The 19,671-nt window shown below is 38.8% G+C and overlaps 1 protein-coding gene across 4 annotated transcripts in view; it reads right to left on the reverse strand.

Annotated features, from left to right (window-relative positions):
• LOC140186350 (astrotactin-2-like) overlaps positions 1-19,671 on the reverse strand; it is a 1,795,681-nt gene that overhangs the window by 949,127 nt on the left and 826,883 nt on the right. For all 4 annotated transcript variants that reach the window (XM_072240512.1, XM_072240511.1, XM_072240510.1 and 1 more), the window contains one exon: positions 7,399-7,545. In XM_072240512.1, coding sequence (XP_072096613.1) covers positions 7,399-7,545 — 147 coding nt within the window. The remainder of the gene's footprint in view (positions 1-7,398; positions 7,546-19,671) is intronic.

The raw sequence follows: 19,671 nt of genomic DNA on the forward strand, positions 1-19,671 counted from the left end.
ATTAGGATGGGGAACAGCTTCTTTCCCCTGGCTGTGAGACTATTGAACTCTCTCTCACCACACAGGTCTCATCAGTTATGAAACAGCAGTAGTGTTTACTGTTTACTTTTAACTTGTGTCATAAATGCACCTTATGATAAATGCCAGTCTTCTGGAGTATATGTTATTGTTTGTTAATTTATTTATATTACTTCATACGTTGTGTGTGAGCGATACATGTGTGTTGTGTACCTTGCTCCAGAGGAACGTTGTTTCATTTGGTGACACACGTGTATGCAATTAAATGACAATAAACTTGAACTTGAAATCTGCTGGATTGCGCTGGTGAACAGCTACAGTGCCCATACAAATGTACCACTTCCAGCTATTCTAAAATAAATTTATGGAATAGAAACAAACACAATATTCCCTTTGAGGTAATTAAAAACCAAATTAATTTCTACTTCCTTTACACAGTCTGTTTTCAGCTGGAAAACTGGTCAAGCTCACATAACTATATGCTTTCTACATCGTTCAAAGATACAACATTTAATGAAAAGATAATCATTACCCTCCACCCTTGGAAACTTTCTCAATTTGCCTTTGACTTTAAATCACTCCATGTTAACAGCAGATTCAAAATCCTTTTTTTCAAGTATCACCCCTTCCACAAAACCTAAGCCTAAGCTCCATTCTTTCCTGCATCACTTATGTATTGAAATTACACAGCCATCTTCCAGTTCTCTGAACATAGTCAAACATTTCTTGCGCTGTTCTTCACGCAATGATCTATGCTTGGTCCTTTAATCATTAAAATGACATCTCCCTCAGCATCACTGCTTTGCTGCCTTTACAAAGCATGAAATTCATCAATCATATACACTTATGACATTACTGGATGCTATTCAGATTAACAAGTCTATACCAGCTCTCAGAGTAATACCATTGATCCCATTCCCTGACTTACTTCCCTGGAACCTAGTCTCTCCCACATAAGTCCAAAACCATTCCCTGATTTTCCCACCAGTCACCCACATCAGAGTTAATTGCAACTGCCATATTTGCGACATGGGACAAAACTGAACCACCCAGGGGAAGACCACATGGAAAACATGCAAACTCCATGCAGGCAACATCAGAAGTCAGAATTGAACATGAGTAGCTGGGACAGAACCACTGGGTACTACCAAACTTAGTTTGCACCTAGGTTTTCCTCTCACTGCAATGTTTATTCTCCTGCCTTCCCTCATTATTCACCTTGCTCATTGTTTATACTCCATGAAAAAAATGTGAAACCCTTTTTCCCAGGTTGTGGTGTGAGCAATACAGAAAAGTAAAATTGTGTGCATTCTATGGTAACTAATGAGAGTATTTACCTTTTTTTTTATCCATTCAAGCCTGTGTCATCATGAAATTAATCACTCTAAGTTAAGTCTAAGACAGGAAAGCTAACAGCACATTTACAGTGGCTGGCTGGTTTAAAGTTAAGTGCCCTACAAGAGAATTTCTTTTACTGATGAACAACATATTTTTAAGATTTTTTAAGCGAACGTTCAAGAGAATACACTTTTACCTATTTGTCATCTTTAATCTGGTGAAGCAATTTGTTTAAATAAGGAATATAAGGGAGCATACCTTCAATAATATTGATAACAACAGCTTTTTCCCCCAAAGGTACAGAATTGCAATTATATCAACTTTCCAACAAGCTAATTGTTGCCCTAATATTCTGCTCAGCAGTATATTGAAGCACATCAATTGTTGATAAAGGTAAGAGATTGAAGTAACATTTATTTATCTCTGGAGTACAGTATTGAGACTACTTTACAATTCAGATTTTAATCTGGCCCAACACATTGACACCTAAGGGCTGCTTCCAGCACAATCCTTGAACTGTGTTGGTCATTGACTCAGACCAACACCCAGAATCTGCAGAATTTCTCCTGTTTATAACACACTTCACTGAATGTTTTGATTTGCATGTGACAAATGTGGCTAATAAAGCAAACGCTAATCATATATATTTTTAATAAAGCTAATCTCTTGATGCAATTACAAAGACGGAATGCTGGTGGCTATACCTCGTTAAGAGTCTGAAGAGATTTAGTATGACATTCAAGACTAGCAAATCCCTACAGATGCACGGTGGAGAGTATTCTGACTGACAGATTGGCATGTTAGGACCCAGGTCGGCAGTCACTCTTTACAGAAGCACTGAGTTCACGTGGCTGCTCTACTCATATGCAGACAAAAATATATTCCTGATATTCTGAGATTTATGTGATTATTGGACTGTACGTTATATCGGCTTCCTTCAGTTTTTCAGTGTTTTCTTTCTTGTGGCCGATCTGTTAATTTTTTAGTGTGTAGGGTGGGGTTGGTGGTTTGATGCTACTGTGGCTGTTCTTTCTGCAAGTGAGGCGGTGGGGGAACTGCTATTGTCGCGGATTTTTTGCTGCGGGGGAGAGGGTGATTTTGGGGTCTGCTAGTTTTGTCTCTTGTTTCTTTCCGTTTTCATGCCGGGAGGGGGGTGGAGTTGATGTCTTTTCTTTCATCAACCCCCATGGTCTTTCTCTATTCAATGGCTAATGTGTAGACAAATATTAGAGTTGTATTGTACAAGCTTACTTCAATAGTAAAATGAACCATTGGCCCTTTTGAACTTTTGACTGGTTGCATCACCACTTGGTATGGAAGATCTAATGCACAGGAACAAAAAAGGCCACAGGCACTCGTAGACTCAGCCAGCTCTATCACAGGCATACCCATCCCCCCCCTTGAGGGTACCTTCAAGAGTCAGTGCCTCAAGAAGGCAGCATCCAGCACTAGGGACAATCTCCATCTGAGACATGCCCTCTTCTCATTACTATCATCAGGAAGGACACACAGGAGCTTGAGAACCCTCACTCAAAGTTTTTAGGAACAGCTTCTTCCCCTCTGTCATCAGATTTCTCAACTGTTCATGAACACTTCCTCACTATTTCTCTTTTGCATGCTATTTATTTATTTTTATTGTAACATAATTTTTTAATGTCTTGCAATGTACTGTTACAAAGACAACAAATTTCATAACATATGACAGTGATAATAAACCTGATTCTGATTACACACTGGTAAAGGACTCGATGATCCTATTAACAATGTTTATTATTGGTGATGAATGCATTTTAAGGTGTAGCAATAAAATCAGTCTACCACTTCAAGGGAAAAATAATTACATTTTATTCTGTAGCCTGACTGTGTGAATTCAAGGAAAAATTATAAATTATACAAAGTAAGTTATGATAATAATGTGTTCGTAGCATTTCGATTTTACGCATTGTTTCAGTGCAATGTCCTAAAGGTAACTTGTACCATGTAACTTTGAGAAAGACTTATTGCATGCTTCTACAGTAGATGGAAATATCTTGATTGTTTACTTGCTAGAACCCATAGAACAGATGGCGTTCCAGCCTCTTGAGCCTGTTCTCGCATTCAAAATCAGGAAAATTTGACACTTTAACTCCTTATGCCTGCCTTTCCCCCATATCCTTTCATTAACAGAAGTCATTTTCACCTACCCAAAGGGACACATGTACTACCCATTTCACTAAAGTGGAAGGACTATTTCTTTCTTTATTTATTGAGCTACAGCATGCAGTAGGCCAATCTGTTCACAATCAGTATCAGAACCAGGTTTAGTATCACCAGCACATGTTCTCTTTGTGGCAGCAGTACAGTGCGATACATAATTCAGACAGAGCAAAGAGTTAAATTGTACCACAGAGGCAAAATTCAAAAGGGCAAAGAATGGAGGAGTAAAGGTGAGTATTTAAATATGCTTGCCATTCAGAATAAGGGGGATAAACTTGTGGCGCAATCAGAGATTCGTCAATATGATGTTATGGACATCACTGAGTCGTGGCTGAAAGAAGGCCATCGTTGGGAGCTTAACATCAAAGGATATAACTTGTATTGAATGGACAGGCAGGAAGACATAGATGGTGGTGTGGTTCTGTTGGTAAGAGATGGAATTACATGTTTAGAAAGAGGTGACATAGGGTCAGAGAATGTTGAATCTTTGATGGTGGATTTAAGAAACTGCGAGGGTAAAAAAAAAACACTATGGCAATCATATATAGACCTCCAAATAGTAGCCAATATGTGGAGTTGAGATTGCAAAGGGAGCTGGAAAAGGCATGTAATAAGAGTAATGTCACAATTGTAATGGGGACTTCAATATTCAAGAAAATCAGGTTGGTGTCGGATCGCAAGAGAGGGAATTTATTGAATGCCTACAAGATGGCTTTTTAGAGCAGCTTGTGTTTGAGCCTACTCGGGGCAAGGCTATCTTAGATTGGGTGTTGTGTAACAACCTGGATCTTATTAGAGAGCTTAACATAAAGGAACCCTTAGGAAGCAGTGATCATAATGGCAATTTGAGAGGGAGAAGCATAAGTCACATGTATCAATATCGCAGTAGAATAAAAAGAATTACAGAGGCACGAGAGAGGAGCTTGCCAGGTAGATTTGAAGAGGATACTGGCAGGGATACTGGCAAAGCAGAGATGGCTGATGTTTCTGGGAATAGTTCACAAGGCACGGGATAGATATGTCCCACAGAAGATGAAATTCTCAAATGACAGGGGTAGGCAATCGTGGCTGACAAGGGATGTTAGGGACTGCACAGAAGCCAAGGAAAGGATGTATAAGGTAGCAAAAGTGAGTGGGAAGTTGGATGATTGGGAAGTTTTTAAAATGCAACAAAAAGCAACTAGAAAAGCTATAACAAGGGAAAAGATAAAATATGAGGGCAAATTAGCAAATAATATAAAGCAGGATACTAAAAGTTTTTTCAGATATATAAAGAGTAAAAGGGAGTTGAAAGTTGATATGGGGTCGCTGGAAAATGATGCTGATAAGGTAGAAATGGGGGCAAAGAAATAGCGGGTGAACTTAATAAGTACTTTGCATCAGTCTTCACTGTGGAAGACACTAGCAGTGTGCCAGAGGTCTGTGCATGTCAGGGAGCTGGAGTGAGTACAATTGCTATTACAAAGGAACAAGTGCTAGGCAAACTCAATGGTTGTAAGGTAGATAAGTCACTTGCACCAGATGGACTACATCCCAGAGTCCTGAGAGAGGTGGCTGAAGAGATAATGGATGCATTGGTCATGATCTTTCAAGAATCACTTGATCTGGCATGGTCCCGGAGGACTGGAAGATTGCAAATGTCACTCCACTCTTTAAGAAGGAAGGAAGGCAAAAGAAAGGAAATTATAGGCCAGTTAGCCTAACGTTAGTGGTTGGGAAAGTGTTCGAGTCTATTATTAAGGAATAGGTTTCAGGGTTCTTGGAGACTAATGATAAAATAAGCAAAAGTCAGCATGGTTTCTGTAAAGGGAAATCCTGTCTGGCAAATCTGGTATAGCTCTTCGAGGAAGTAACAAGCAGGATGGACAAAGGACAGGCAGTGGAGGTCACTTCCTTGGATTTTCTGAAGGGATTTGTTAAGATGCCACACATGAGACTGCTTAACAGGATAACATCCTCTGGGGACTCAGGATAGAGACTGGTATGCATAGAGGAATATCTGACAGGCAGGAGGCAGTGAGTGGGAATAAAAGGGGCCTTTTCTAGTTGGCCGCCAGTAACTAGTGGTGTTCCTCAGGGGTCAGTATTGGAACAGCTACTTTTCACATTGTTTGTCAATGATTTAGATAATAGCGTTGATGGCTTTGTGGCAAAGTTTGTTGATGATACAAAGATAGGTGTAGTGGTAGGTAATGCTGAGGAAGACAAATTGAAACAATGGGCAACAAATTGGCAATGGAATACAGTGTTGGGAAATACATGATAATGCATTTTAAGAAAAGGACCAATAGAGTGGACTATTATCTAAATGGGGAGGAGGTTCAACATCAGAGATGCAAGGGACTTAGGAGTCTTTGTGCCAGAGTCCCAGAAGGTTAATTTACACATTGAGTCTGTTGTAAAGAAGGAAAATGCAATGTTGGCATTTATTTCAAGTGCAATAGAAAATAAAAGCAAGGAGATAATGTTGTGGCTTTATAAGACACTTGTCAGGCCACACTTGGAATATTGTCAACAGTTTTGGGCCTTATATCTCAGAAAGGATGTGTTGTCATTTGGAGAGGGTCCAAAGGAGGTTCACAAGGCTGATTCTGGGAAAGAAGGGGTTAATATATGAGGAGCATTTGGCAGCTTTGGGCCTGTACTCACTGGAATTTAGAAGAATGCGGGGGGTGGGGATCTCATTGAAGCCTATTGAATGTTGAAAGGGCTTGGTAGGGTGGATGTAGAGAGGATGTTTCCTATAGTGGAGATACCCAAAACTAGAGGGCAGAGCCTCAAAACTGAGGGGCGACCTTTTAGAACAGCGGTAAGGAAGAACCTTTTTAGGCAGAGAGCAGTGAATCTGTGGAATGCTCTGCCACAGACTGCAGTGGAGCCAAGTCCATGGGTATATTTAAGGCAGAAGTTGCTAGATTCATGATCGATCGGGGCATCAAAGGATATGGTGAGAGTGCAGGTGTATGGGGTTGAGTGCGATTGCGAATCAACAATGATGAAATAGCAGAGCAGACTCAATGGGCTGAATGGCCTAATTCTGCTCCTATGTCTTACGGCCCAATAATAGAAAAAACAGTAAGTATATGTATATTAAATAGTTAAATTAAATAGGTAGTGCAAATATAGAAATAAAAATAGCAGTGAGGTAATATTCATGGGCTCAACGTTGGTTCAGAAATCGGATGGCAGAGGGGAAGAAGCTGTTCCTGAATCTTTGAGTGTGTGCCTTCAGGCTTCTGTACCTCCTCTGTAAAATTGTCAGTGAATGCTAATGCCCAGGCACTCAAAAATGATTCCCTTAATTTTTAGCAGTTCCCCAAATACCAGCTAGCATAAATCCCCAAGGGAGACAGATGTTCCACCCTGGGGCCATGACCAGTTTTGGAGGCTGACTGGTTTCCAGGAAGATAACACACAAAACTGCAGAAACTTTAGTTATGCTGATAGTGATTTGCAATTAAAATTCCATAATTTTATGCATGAGTTGTGCCAATCTTGGGCAAACTGTGCTTCAAGAGCTTCATCAAAACTCAGGGGGAGCTCCTGTAAGAGCAGAATAAGCAAGAAATTAACTAATTTTAAAAGTCTGACATAAACATTTTTGTAGCTTTATAATGCTGTTAGCTTTGATAATTGAATCATATCAAATATAAAGATAAAATGTTTGATGGGAATCGATTTATCCAATGTTCACAATCAAAAGATATAGATCAGAGTTGTTACTTAACAATTTAGCAGTTCAGCAATATGGAAAAAAATCCTTAAAAAAACACACACACACAAGATACTACCATAAGTCACATAACTCTTCTGCTTTCTGCAAATATCTATAATGGAAAAACTCACCATCAGCAATGAAGTGCTCAGGAACATGAAGAGTCACCTTCACCATCAAAGGGCATGTCAAGTGGCCTCCATACACCACAGTTAGGACACAGCTGCTCACGGTGATTAGTGTGAGGGCTGTTCTGTTCAAGGGGCTCCTTGGAGATCCTAGGAAACAAAACAGTTTCTTGCTAAAGGTGATTGCACAGTTCTTATCATACCTTGACAGTATTTCAGATTGCACAGGTCTGGTGGAAAAATTGAAATCTATTTAGTCATTGTTCTCTCAATTAAGCGTAAATCATAATCATACTGTTATAACCCAAAATATAAATCATAATTATTCAAGGAATAATTGCTCCCAAGTATGGGATCAAAACTCAACTAACTTTGATGTCAGAGCAGAGAAATGGGCTCTTCGGCCCGTCATGTTCATGCCGACATTTTGTGCACCTGCACTCATTTCATTTATCTGCAGTGCCTATCCAATTATCTGGCTCTTAAATATAGTGGCCTCAGCAGGTCAGATAGCATCCATAGAAATGAACAATCAACATTTTAGGCTGAGAACCTTTTTCAGGACATAGTGATTACATCTTAAACATAGTGACTGCATCTAATTCTACCACCTCCTCCAGTAGTGTGTTCCAGATATCAACCATTTTGTATAAAAGAATTTTCCCTTCAAACTCCTTTTAAGATACCTTCCTCTCACCTTAAACACATTTCTGACTCCCACGCGGGAAAATTTTCTATCTACAAATCACCTCTGCACTCTCTTCAATATAGCTACTTCCTTCCAAAAGTGTGGTGATCAGAATAGCACACAATGAAATCTAATCAGTGTTTTGTAAAATTTTGACATTACATCCCAATTTTCATATTCTGTGCCCTGACCCATGAAGACAAGTATTCCACATGTCTTTTCACTCTCCTATATATCAGCGTTGCCCCTTTCAGGAACTGTGAACTTAAACCCCAAAGTCTCTATTCATCCTGCTGCAAATAAGTTTTTCATTGCCCTACGCAAACATGCACTTGCACATATGGCCATAAACATGACTTTGACAGTCATAAGTACATTGAAGTTATAGAAGGAAAAACCAATACAGAATGTGGAATATAAACTCATTGGTCACGTGACTTTATTAGGTGCACCAGTGCACCCGCTCGCTAAGGCAAATATCTAATCAGTCAATCATACGGCAACAACACAATACATAAAAGCATGCAAGCATGGTCCAGGGGTCAGAAGAGAATGGCCAAACTGATTCCAGCTAACAGAAAGGCAAAAGAAACTCAAATAACCATGCAGGACAACAGTGGTCTGCAGAAGAACATCTCTGAATGCACAATATGGTACATAGAGCTTAGAAAAATAGAAAAATTAGAAAAAAATAGAAGAGAGGGCTATGGGTAACCCTTGGTAATTTCTAAACTAAGTACCTGTTCGGCACAGCATTGTGGGCCGAAGGGCCCGTATTGTGCTGTAGGTTTTCAATATTTCTATGTTTCTATCAGTTTTGCTTAACATCATACCATTTATTGTATGCATCCTAATCATTCCCAACTGCAATACCTCACATTTGTCAGGGATAAATTGTATCCGAAAAACTCCACTTAACTGTCCATCTGATTGTAACCTTAAATAACTTTTTCTTGCTATCCACACCACCTACCAAGTTCTCACACCACAAACCAAGTTCTCTGTCACCTGCAAACTTACTTGCCATGCCTCCTATATACATGTCCCAACATTTTATATCATATGTAACAAAGGTCACAGACACTGAGCCCTGTGATCAGAATCTTCCAGTGAAATAAAACATCCTTCTACCACACTCCTCTGCTTTCTATCAGCAAGCCAGCTTTGCACCCAATTAGTCAGATTGTTATTGATTCCATGGCCCTTATCCTTACAGACCAACTACCATGTTGGCCCTTGTCAAATGCCAAAACCAAGATCCAAATAAATATCTACTACCAGTGTCTTCATAAATCTTCATAGTTACACAATAGAAATGTTACTGTCTCTTCTTCTATACTGATTCTGAAGAAGGATGTTACAATGGATGTAATATTTCTCAGTGCTATGGGAAAAGCGACCGTATGATTGACGATACTTCAAAAATATTCCTTATGGAAAATTCAAAGATCCTGTAATTTCCAAGACATGGTCTGAAGATTTAGAGATAACCTAGAGCTTGTCAAGATCAGAAGAGTTTAATTTCATTGCCAACAAATTGATTAGGTGTTGGAAATGCAATGGCTTGTTCTTAATTTTAAATACAACATTTCTGATATTTATAGATTGTACCCACTTCAAACATACTTAGGGTAAGTGAATGTTCCATGATAATCCATTTAAAACTATCTAAAAACTTAACCAAATACTTGACATGAACAGAAAAAAACCTGAAAAAGTTAAACAGTTTCCAGGTTGGCCAGCTGTGCCAATTACCCTTGTAGTAATTTATATATACAGTCCTGTTAAATATGACAGCTTTAAGCCTATTAAAATGTTTCATATATTGTAAAAGAAACTGTATGTCAGTCCAGATTAACTCCAAAATTTGTTAAAGATTTTATGTCTGTAGATGAATTAATTTAAATAAGTTAATGCTATTCATTACATTTCTACTTGGACTATCAAACACAGTTGATAATCGTGTGCCAATGCTGAAGAAAAAGGTTTAAAATAGTTGTCAGACATTTGTGAGCACAATATAAGACTACTAAATTATAATTATTGAGATATTCAGGAATTGTGTAGATTTGGTGGACCACTAACAATTTTAGTTTTCATCTGATCTCTTAATATTCAGTAGCTAGAGCTTAGACCAAGCATTGCACATTTTCATGTGTGATGCTCAAACCCAGGACAGGCTCAGAATTTTGGCCATAAGCTTCAGTGGAGTTCGAAGGGTATTGGGATGAAGAAGGAGGACCCAGGACTCTTTTCTGCAGATCATGGAGGAAGAAGCTGACACCTTTATTTAGATATGTAATGAGGGGAAAAACACTCCATATCTAAGAGAAGCTTTGAGAAGGAACTTGTCGTGTTTCCGTAGAGACTGGGTGGAAGGTGATCCAGGTTAAAAAGTCAGATGTGATGATCAGAGTGACAGGGTTGATTTGAAGACTGGGTTTTACTGCTGGAACTGGTAAGTCTAGGATTGTGGGTAAACATTTTATTACACTTGCAACCTCCCAGGCTGTTGTTGGGGAAGACCATGCTGTCCTGGGTGTCCTCCAGAATGGGAGTTCCCAGAACAACTTTGTCTAAGTTCACCTGGAAAGACAACACACCATGTAAGAAGTGGCTTCATTTCTTTTAGCTCTAATGTGGAAAGAGTTACTGCAACAGGAAGAGTCTGGTCAATATTCATAGCATGCTTCAGTCCAAGGATGATTGTAAACCCTCAAGGTCAAATGAAATACTTTATTACACAGCACTGGAAAAAAACTGATGCTGTTTGATTCATTTTCCGGGCAAATTAATCTATCAGCTGAATTAAATTATCAAGGAGATGCCATGAGCATTAGTCTTAAACATCACCACAAACATGTGTAAGATCATTCCTCATTCCATTGCTGTTAAATCAACCTCAGTTCAGTTTAGCCGCTTATCAGCCCATGTCCGAATGTTGTCTCACTCTTGCTGTATGTAAATAAGGACTGCAATCTTCAGCAAACCTCCATTTGACTGTCAAGCAGCAATGACAAAAGTTCACCACTGACAATCTGCTTGTAGCTCACAATCTCATTGTACTCTTCATCCAAGCATGGGCATGCAGAAATCCAGGGCTGAGTGGAGAGTGATTGCTCTTAACATCAAAGCAGCATTCCTACAAGTGGTGCTAAAGAGTCCTTATAAAACTCAATAATAGTTGGACTCCTCATTGGTTTCTTAACCTTTAACTGTATAGTGAGGAAGTTATATATTATGTATGAGCTATGAGAGATAGACAATAACTTCTACCCTTAGCAATAACATCTCCATTTATTTTACAAAGTAACCAGTGAAATGGAGGCAATTATACTGTGCTGGTCTAAGTGCATCACCTGATCATTGCAAAAGGTAGATGATGCATGCAGGAGAAAGTAATAAATATTGCAATAATAGACTTCCATAACGGAGGACATGAGTGGGATAAATAACTGTACAGACCGGCTCTGCTAAATGGCCTCTGCTTGTGTTGTAAGGTCTCTCAAGTGTTAGACAACATTTTTCCCCTCAGTATCAATTCTGATTTTAGCTATCTCTCTTCTTCTTAGGCAATGTCCCTGGGCCAAGGACAACCTGCTTCCACACCAGTACTGTAGCTGATGAATTCATTGTGGAATCCACAAACTTTGCTACGGCTACCAGGTCATGTGCCTGTATTGTACAGGAGGTGATGGGTTCCTTCTGCTATTTTCACTCGGCTTCATGCATGTTTCAACTGACAAGACTCGTGGTTCTCAGTTCCATCTGAAGCCATTTCTAACATGAGGTCACGATTCCCAAGAATCAGTGAGGATGCCATATTTTCCAGTAGGACTATAAAAATATACTTGAGGTATTTTCTCTGACTTTCTGCTGGCTTTTTTTTGCTTTTTAAAAAATTTTTATTTTAGAGAACAGGCAGTAAAAGGTCCTTCTCGCCCAACGAGCCGCACTGCCCGATTGTGACCAACTAACCTACTAGTCTGTACTTTGGAAAGTGAAATGAAATTGGAGCTCCCAGAAGAAAACTATATGGTCACAGGGAGCACATACAAACTCCTTATAGACAGTAGCAGAATTGAACCTGGTTCACTGGCAATGTAATATGGTTATGCTAACTATTACACTACCATGCCGCCCTGATTTAAACAGGAAATGGAAACAATCTTGCTGTAACATAGCTGAGAATGCAGAAGCTCTCTTTTGGTGGCTGTGGTTGTGCATACCCATCAGAGCTGGCTGAGGTGGAGATAATAGCCCAGGAGAAGATGCAACTGCTGGTTCACGAACCACAGCTGGAGGATTGGAGGATTTTGTGATGTTGACATCAGTGGTATCTCCCTTGCGTTTTGATACATTTCCAAAACACAGAGAAAGTCAGGTTTCATTGCATCCTGGTACAAGCTTCATTCCTGCTTCAAGGTCTGAATCTTTGGACACACTTCAGATGGTCTAAAGCACTGCTGGGTCAATGAGAGTACAAATAAATTTCATCTCTGATGTTGACCTTTGTTGGGAAATGGTTCTTGAAAGGCAGTTCATATTTTACAGGGTTTTATGGATTTGGGGCCAATATTCTGTAATGAGAATGGGTAGCTAAAGGAATTTTGCTGTGTTGGTAATTAGCATAAGCTCATTCTCTCTTGCTCTTCAGTGAACAAGCTATTGAAGACTTGGAGCTCTGCAAGTAGGCATCTGGGTGTATCATCTGCCTACAACAGCTCAAACACTGAAGCTGTAATGTCTTTGAAACACATGTAAAAATAGTTTCATTCTCCATTTCCTCATTTTTTACTTAAAATTATTTTCCTATCACCAAATCCAAGCTTTGCATAAACCTGCAGAACTAGGCAGCATTTTTTCCCAAATATTGTTCATTGCTTAAAAGTTATTTCTCTAAATTGTTAAGGCTGATGACTTTCTTGAGTGTGATTATTCCTGCTGAATAGAAGTGTATTTCAAAAAGCATAAGAAATTTTAACACCTCCTCACCATCTGTAAGGATCCTGAATTTAAATGTTTGAAAATAACTTTGAAATTCTCAGTAGCCGAGTTTTAGTTGGAATGAAATACAGTTGTGAGTTTCTCAGTAGATTGAAAACAAATCACTCAAAACATTAAAAAGTACATTTCATGCTCTTGTACCCACAATTCCACTCTGCAGCTTTTAAGATCTTCCGAAAATCAATATGGGCAGAAAAATCTACATATCAGTTTCTGTCCAATATGTGGCAGGGATTACTGCTGTCAGGTAGATAAATGTGTTTTGTGTGAGCCCTATGATCTTGATCTTCGGATTCCTTTTTTCTTTAATTAGCTAAAGACTGTGCTAATGTATTGAAGACAGTAACATATTTCATCAATGTTGTTTGAAACGAGGCTCCCAGAATATTGCAACTGGCTCACATTTTCTTTCTGAAAGCCTTTATTGCCAGAAGACAGATTGGTGGAGTGGAGGTGGGTTGATAGAGGACCCTCATGTTGGATCAGTGAATAACTCAATGGTATCTTAGAACTTAGACCCAATGATATGCAGATTCAAGCATTATCTGCATAGTGCAGCCTTGACATCTGAAGTTCTTTTGAGCTTGGTTCGTGAGGTTGAGCAGTTTCCCTTTGTTTGGAAGGTCTGCCCCACACCCACAGGAAGCTTGTTGGATATGGAATACAACCTTTTGACAAGAAAGATTGAGATAAGTGTTTGGGGCACTGATGCAGGCTCCTTTGACATCAATCTTCACTGAGATTGATTCTGTTGTAGACCCACTGGTTACTATCGTAGCTGCATGGCATCACTGAGCAAATGTAAGATCAAGAAGAATTTATGAGTACTGTCAAATTTTATAAGAGTATTCCACAATCCCTCCTGAATGATGAATTAAAAGGTTTTAGTGCGTTTGCTAGAAGTCATGTGCTGTGCTGCCAGTTGCATTTTTATTAGAGTTGTCATCTAGTGAAGATGAGCCTCTTGATGGGTGGTATCCACACTGTGAATTGAGGAGCAGCCCTTCAGCTACTGGGATGTTAGATCTGGTCATGATTCTTCAGAAGTCAAGAATAAGGTGTAAATTTCATCTTTACAGATATTTAATGAGATATTCATCCTACAGGATAGACAGAGTCAGCCTGTATCAGCAAACAAGGGGAGCAAGAAGTAACTAAAGAACTTGAGAATTTGTTTCCCTTTTATACTGCAAACTGGCCTGAACCAGTTTAGCGAAGAAACCCATGGAACAGGAACTAGACAGAAAAACTACAAAAGTATAGAACCAAATATAAGGCAAGTTACTAAAAGTTTACAGAGAAGCAGTCATACCTGAAAGCTAAAACAACAGGGAAAAACACAATTTAAAAAGAACAATATCTGGAGCCTAATCTTACATGAAGGAGAATCTTGAGAAAGACCCTAGTAATGGCTATTTCTATGAACACCACACCTGGATTTGCCTCTTTTCTTGAAGATGGTAATGATCACAATATTCTGGAGGTTGGTTGATATATATTGAAGGTAGTCATAGTCATACTTTATTGATCCCGGGGGAAATTGATTAAGAAAAAAAATACAACAAATAACTAAGTTAAAAAGTTTAAAAGTAAGAAACTACGGAACAACTGTAACAGGCTACATGCATGACTGGCGCATGTGCACATAAATCTGATTATGATTACAGTATCTCAGAGGCTGGCTGATATATCTTCCACTCCTCATGATGAAATTGTGGATTTGAGAGATGGGATATGTCTTTTTTGACTTGTTAATTGGGGGTTGTAGAACCCAGAGGCAGAAAAGTGGTCAAAGTATCTTGGAGAGAACACCTCAAAGGCCTCCTCAACTCCAACTTTTTCCATGACATGAATAATGATACTACCTCACAGTATTTTATATCAAACTAAAATATTCTCCACAGACACAAGAAAAAAATCATTGCATTCTAATTATTGGAAAAAAAACATTCCAATTAAATTATTTGCTTGAAAGGTCAATATATATTTTTTTGTTCTCACTCAACATATGCTGAGAATTTCTAAACTTGTCCATTTGTATTCCAGAATTTATTGCGGATTTGAACTGGAGTATGTCATTTTTCAAACTCAGATATGTACAACAGCAATGTATTTACAGAGGAAAGAGATGGGGAGTCATTTATATTGTACGAAAGATATTGAAAAAAGCACGGTAGCACCTTAACTTCCTTAGGAGTTTGCAAAGATTCAGCATAACAACAATAACTTTGACTAACTACTATAGATGTGTGGTTGAAAGTATATTGACAGGCTGTATCACAGCCTGGTATGGAAACATCAATGCCCTTGAATGGAAAATCTCACAGAAAGTATTGGATATGACCCAGTCTATTACTGGTATAACCCTCGCCACCATTGAGCACATCTACAAGGAGCATTGTCGTCGGAGAGAAGGATCAGCTACCAGCTACAACCACCACCCAGGTCATGCTTCAGGAAGAAGGTACAGGTGCCTCAGGACTCACACCACAGGGTACAAGAAGAGTTATTACCCCTCAGCCCTTCCTGAACAAGAGGAGATAACTTCACTCACCCTATCACTCAACTGTTCCCACAACCTATGGACTCACATTCAAGGATCATTCATCTGATATTCTTGATATTCATTGCTTATTTTTTTTTCTTTTCTTTATTGTTTCTCAGCTCAAGCTGGTAAAACGTGAGGCACAGGCCTGGCAAAGCACACTAATTTCTCAATTGCTAGGAACTTTTAGGCTATCTAGTGATGTTTAGTATTGTGTCCTTCTGAAGATTTACATAGATATTGATGTGTAGCCCTCATTGTTTTATGCTATTGTGCAGTACCTTTGGAACGATATTAGCTGTAGATATTACTATTGGGACAATGCATACCCTGCTCGTGATCCCTAGTCTTTCAATTTCCTCTTTTAATTCAGTATCTTTCTGGTGTTTTCTACTTACTGATTTCTGTATGTTATATATGTTTGGAATGGCTATATCTATAGTATTAAGTCAGTTATTCTTGCCTGTTTATCATGTGTTATCATATCCTGATGATTATTATGGATTGTCCTATCTGTAATAACGGATCAGTCGTAACATAATTTGTGGGAATCTAATTCTAAAACTGGACCAGGCTTGTAAGGTATGCTTTCTTTTATGAGTTTGTATTTTAAAGCTAGATTTTCATTAATGATGTTTGCTGCTTGATTATGCCTATATAGGTAATCAGATTGAATAAAACTGCTTCAGGATCCTGCAATGTGCTGGATTGTTTCTGGTATCTCTTGTCTTTTTCTGCATTTGCCATCTTGAATTTCTTGTTTTTTTACTATGTATCTTTGATAATATTTTTTTGTGTTCACTACTTGGTCCTGTATTGCCGAAAGGAACCCTCGTGTTTCTAGGAAAAGGTCTCCAACTCTGAGCCAGGCATTTGATGCTTCCTTGTCAACAGATAGTCTGCTCAGATCATGGGAATGTCTTCAATGGAAGGTCATGCTCTTCCTTTGGTTAACTGCTTCTTCAATAGTGATAGTTTTTTCATTTTTCTGGGTTGTGCTCTCATTTAAGTTTAGTGGCATGTACTTCTTATCAGAATTGCATATGCTTGCTTGAAGTGCTGAATCCTGTTTTCATTAATGAAAGTATATGCTTAGAAGTTTTATCTGGCTGTTGGGTAAACTTTTAATGCCTGTTATACTTCTTTCTCCTTCTGTCCTAGGTAGTATCAATCTAAGTGCACTCAAGTGTACATGATGTTTTCTGAAATTTGTCATTTCAGTTCTTACTTTTCTTTGTAAGTTTTCCGGATAAGTTTCACACTAAGATACTATGCCAAAAGAATATGTTAATATGTGTATAGCAAAAGTGTGCATTGCCTTTGTTCTATTTTCACTGTTGACCTCTGTGTGGCAGATTTTCTTCAGCCTTGAAGTAAATTTTGTCAGATATTTTCCCTTTATTACACGATGATCTATTTTCTTTGCTTGTTTATATCATTATTATTTTTTTTTCTCAGCCAGGTTGGTAAAATCTGAGGTACAGCAATAGCCAAGCATGATCATTTCTCAATTGTTAGGAGCTTTTGGGCTGTTCTAGTGGTGCTTAGTACTGTGGCTTTCTGAAGATTTACAAAGAATTTGCTGTGTGGCCCTACTTGTTTAATGCTTTTGCATAGTGCCTTTCAAAGGATACCAGTTGTAGATGTTACTGTTGGGGCAATGTATACCCTATTCATGTTCCATAGTCTTTCAATTTCCTCTTTAATTCAGCATACTTCTGGCATTTTTCACTTACTGATTTCTGTATGTTATGTGTACTGGAATGGCTATATCTATTAAGAAGGCTGTTCTTGTTTGTTAATCCTGTATTATTATAATTGGATGGTTATTATTATTTCTGTATTTATTTTTAACTTCTTTTTGTATTTGCACTGCTTGTTGTCTTTTGCACACTGGTTGAGTGGCAAAGCTGGTGCAATCTTTCTCTGATTCTATTATGGTTATTATTCTATTATGGATTTATTGAGTATGCCTGTAAGAAAATGAATCTCAGGATTGTATATGGTGACAAATATGTACTTTGACAATAAATTTACTTTGAACTTTGTTCACTTCTGAATAACCATTGTTTTTATTCACAAAAATAGTATTTGAGAAGCTTGCAGGCTTGTGACTAGAGATGTGCCACAGCATTTAGTGTTAAAACCCTTGTGAATTAGATGTGAATATACAATGCTTGATCAGCAGGTTTACAGATGATGCAACATTAGGAGGTGTTGTTGATAGTGAAAAAGGTTATCGTAGATATAGGGGGATTGTGATCAGTTAGAGAATGGGCTGAAGTGTTGCAAATTGATTTCAATAGCAATAAGTGCGAGGTAATGTATTTTGTAAAGACAAACCGGTGCAGGACTTTTACTAGGGTACGTAATGGAACAGAAGAGCCTAGAAGTACAAGTGAAGAATTCATTAAAAGAGTATGTGTTTAGCATACTGTGTTTTTTTTTCATCAGTTAGGGCTTTGAATGTAGGTGCTGGAATATTATATTGTAATTGCATTTGGAGTTCTGTACAGCACTGGTCACACTATTCAACAAAAGATGTGGTTAAACTGGAAAAAATTCAGAAAAGATTTACAAGGATATTGCCAGGCCTGAGTCATGGGGGACAGGTTGGCCAGATGATTTCTTTATTTCTTGAAATGTAGGAGAATGAAGGGTAACTTTATCAAGGGTGGATGGTCATAACAGTCTTTTCTCTCGGGTAGCTGAGTTCAAAACCAGTTGTCATACAAGTGGAAAGATTTAAAAGGAAATTGAGGGGCAACTGTTTTATATGGAGGGTGGTGACTATCTGTAATAAGCTGCAAGAGGATGTGGTTGAGGCAGTTGCTATAGTATAATTTAAGAAGCACATGGACAGGACTAGAGAGATATGGGCTGAACGCAGAAATTTGGGTCTCTCTGGGTGTACGATGTGGTCAGCGTGGATTCATTGGGCCGAAGTCTCTATTGCTTAATGAGTCTATGACTCAGATCCATTGAAGAACAACTTGGAGATTTGCTATTGGCCTTCAAAAAATACATTGGGGAATTAATGAACAATGTGCATTTGTGCACTAGCTTTCATAACCTGGTGATCTGTCCAAATGACACTTCAAATATGCACCTGCTGATACAGATGCAGTAAGATCCTTCAAACCACAACAAGTTACAGAAATGTAACTTCCTCCTTTGGGATTCTGGTGAAGAGATAAATATGAGACAAAACACCAGACCTATTCCTGTCTCTTTCCAACAATGCCTTTGGAACTTTTACTTTTGCTCAAGGAGGTGACTGGAGCTTTGATTTAGTGTCTCACCTGTAAAATGGCACCTCTGAGAATGGAGGTTTAATAAGGTGTTGCCTGGATTACGTGCTCAAACCTCAGATGTGGGAGTACTGGCTGAATCCCTCAACTGGCACAGAGACCAAATATCATGTCCCAATAGATAAGCATGACATTTTTCCTTTAACTCAGAGAATGAGAGTGGCAGAGAATCAAACCACTGGGCAAACATGGGCTGCTTTTCATTTGCAGCCTTCTTTTAGCCAGATGCCAAAAGCAGGGAGAGCCCAAATGGAGAGACACGAACATAAAGGCTGCAATAAGGTTGACACTAAGTATTGATGCATTACCTTCAACCATTCCCTAAATCTGCAGGTTGTGAAGCTCTGGCTAGACTCCATCTCACTTTGGTGCCCTGTTGCTGCCTCCTTAGTGCTTGTCATTCTGCAACCTGGTGCCAGTTCTTCTAAAGTGCATTTGCACAGGTTCCATGTAACGCAAATGAAGATGGGAATACGACGGCTAACAAGCAAATAATATGCAGAAGCCAACATAGTCTGAGCCAATTTGTTTCCAATTAAATCCAGAAAAGGTAACGAAAAGGGCAATTTCATTTGCACTTGTGAAGATGTTAAAAAGGCCACCTGAGATACATACCATCGTCCCTCATTCCCTTCTCAATTTGAACAACCAGTCTCACAAAGAAGAACAGCTCCTGCTGTGTTTCTGGCAGCTACCTTCATTGGCACATCAGCACTTTCTCTGGA

The sequence above is a fragment of the Mobula birostris genome, chromosome 22 (genome assembly GCF_030028105.1).
Source record: "Mobula birostris isolate sMobBir1 chromosome 22, sMobBir1.hap1, whole genome shotgun sequence".
NCBI classification, from domain to species: Eukaryota; Metazoa; Chordata; class Chondrichthyes; order Myliobatiformes; family Myliobatidae; genus Mobula; species Mobula birostris.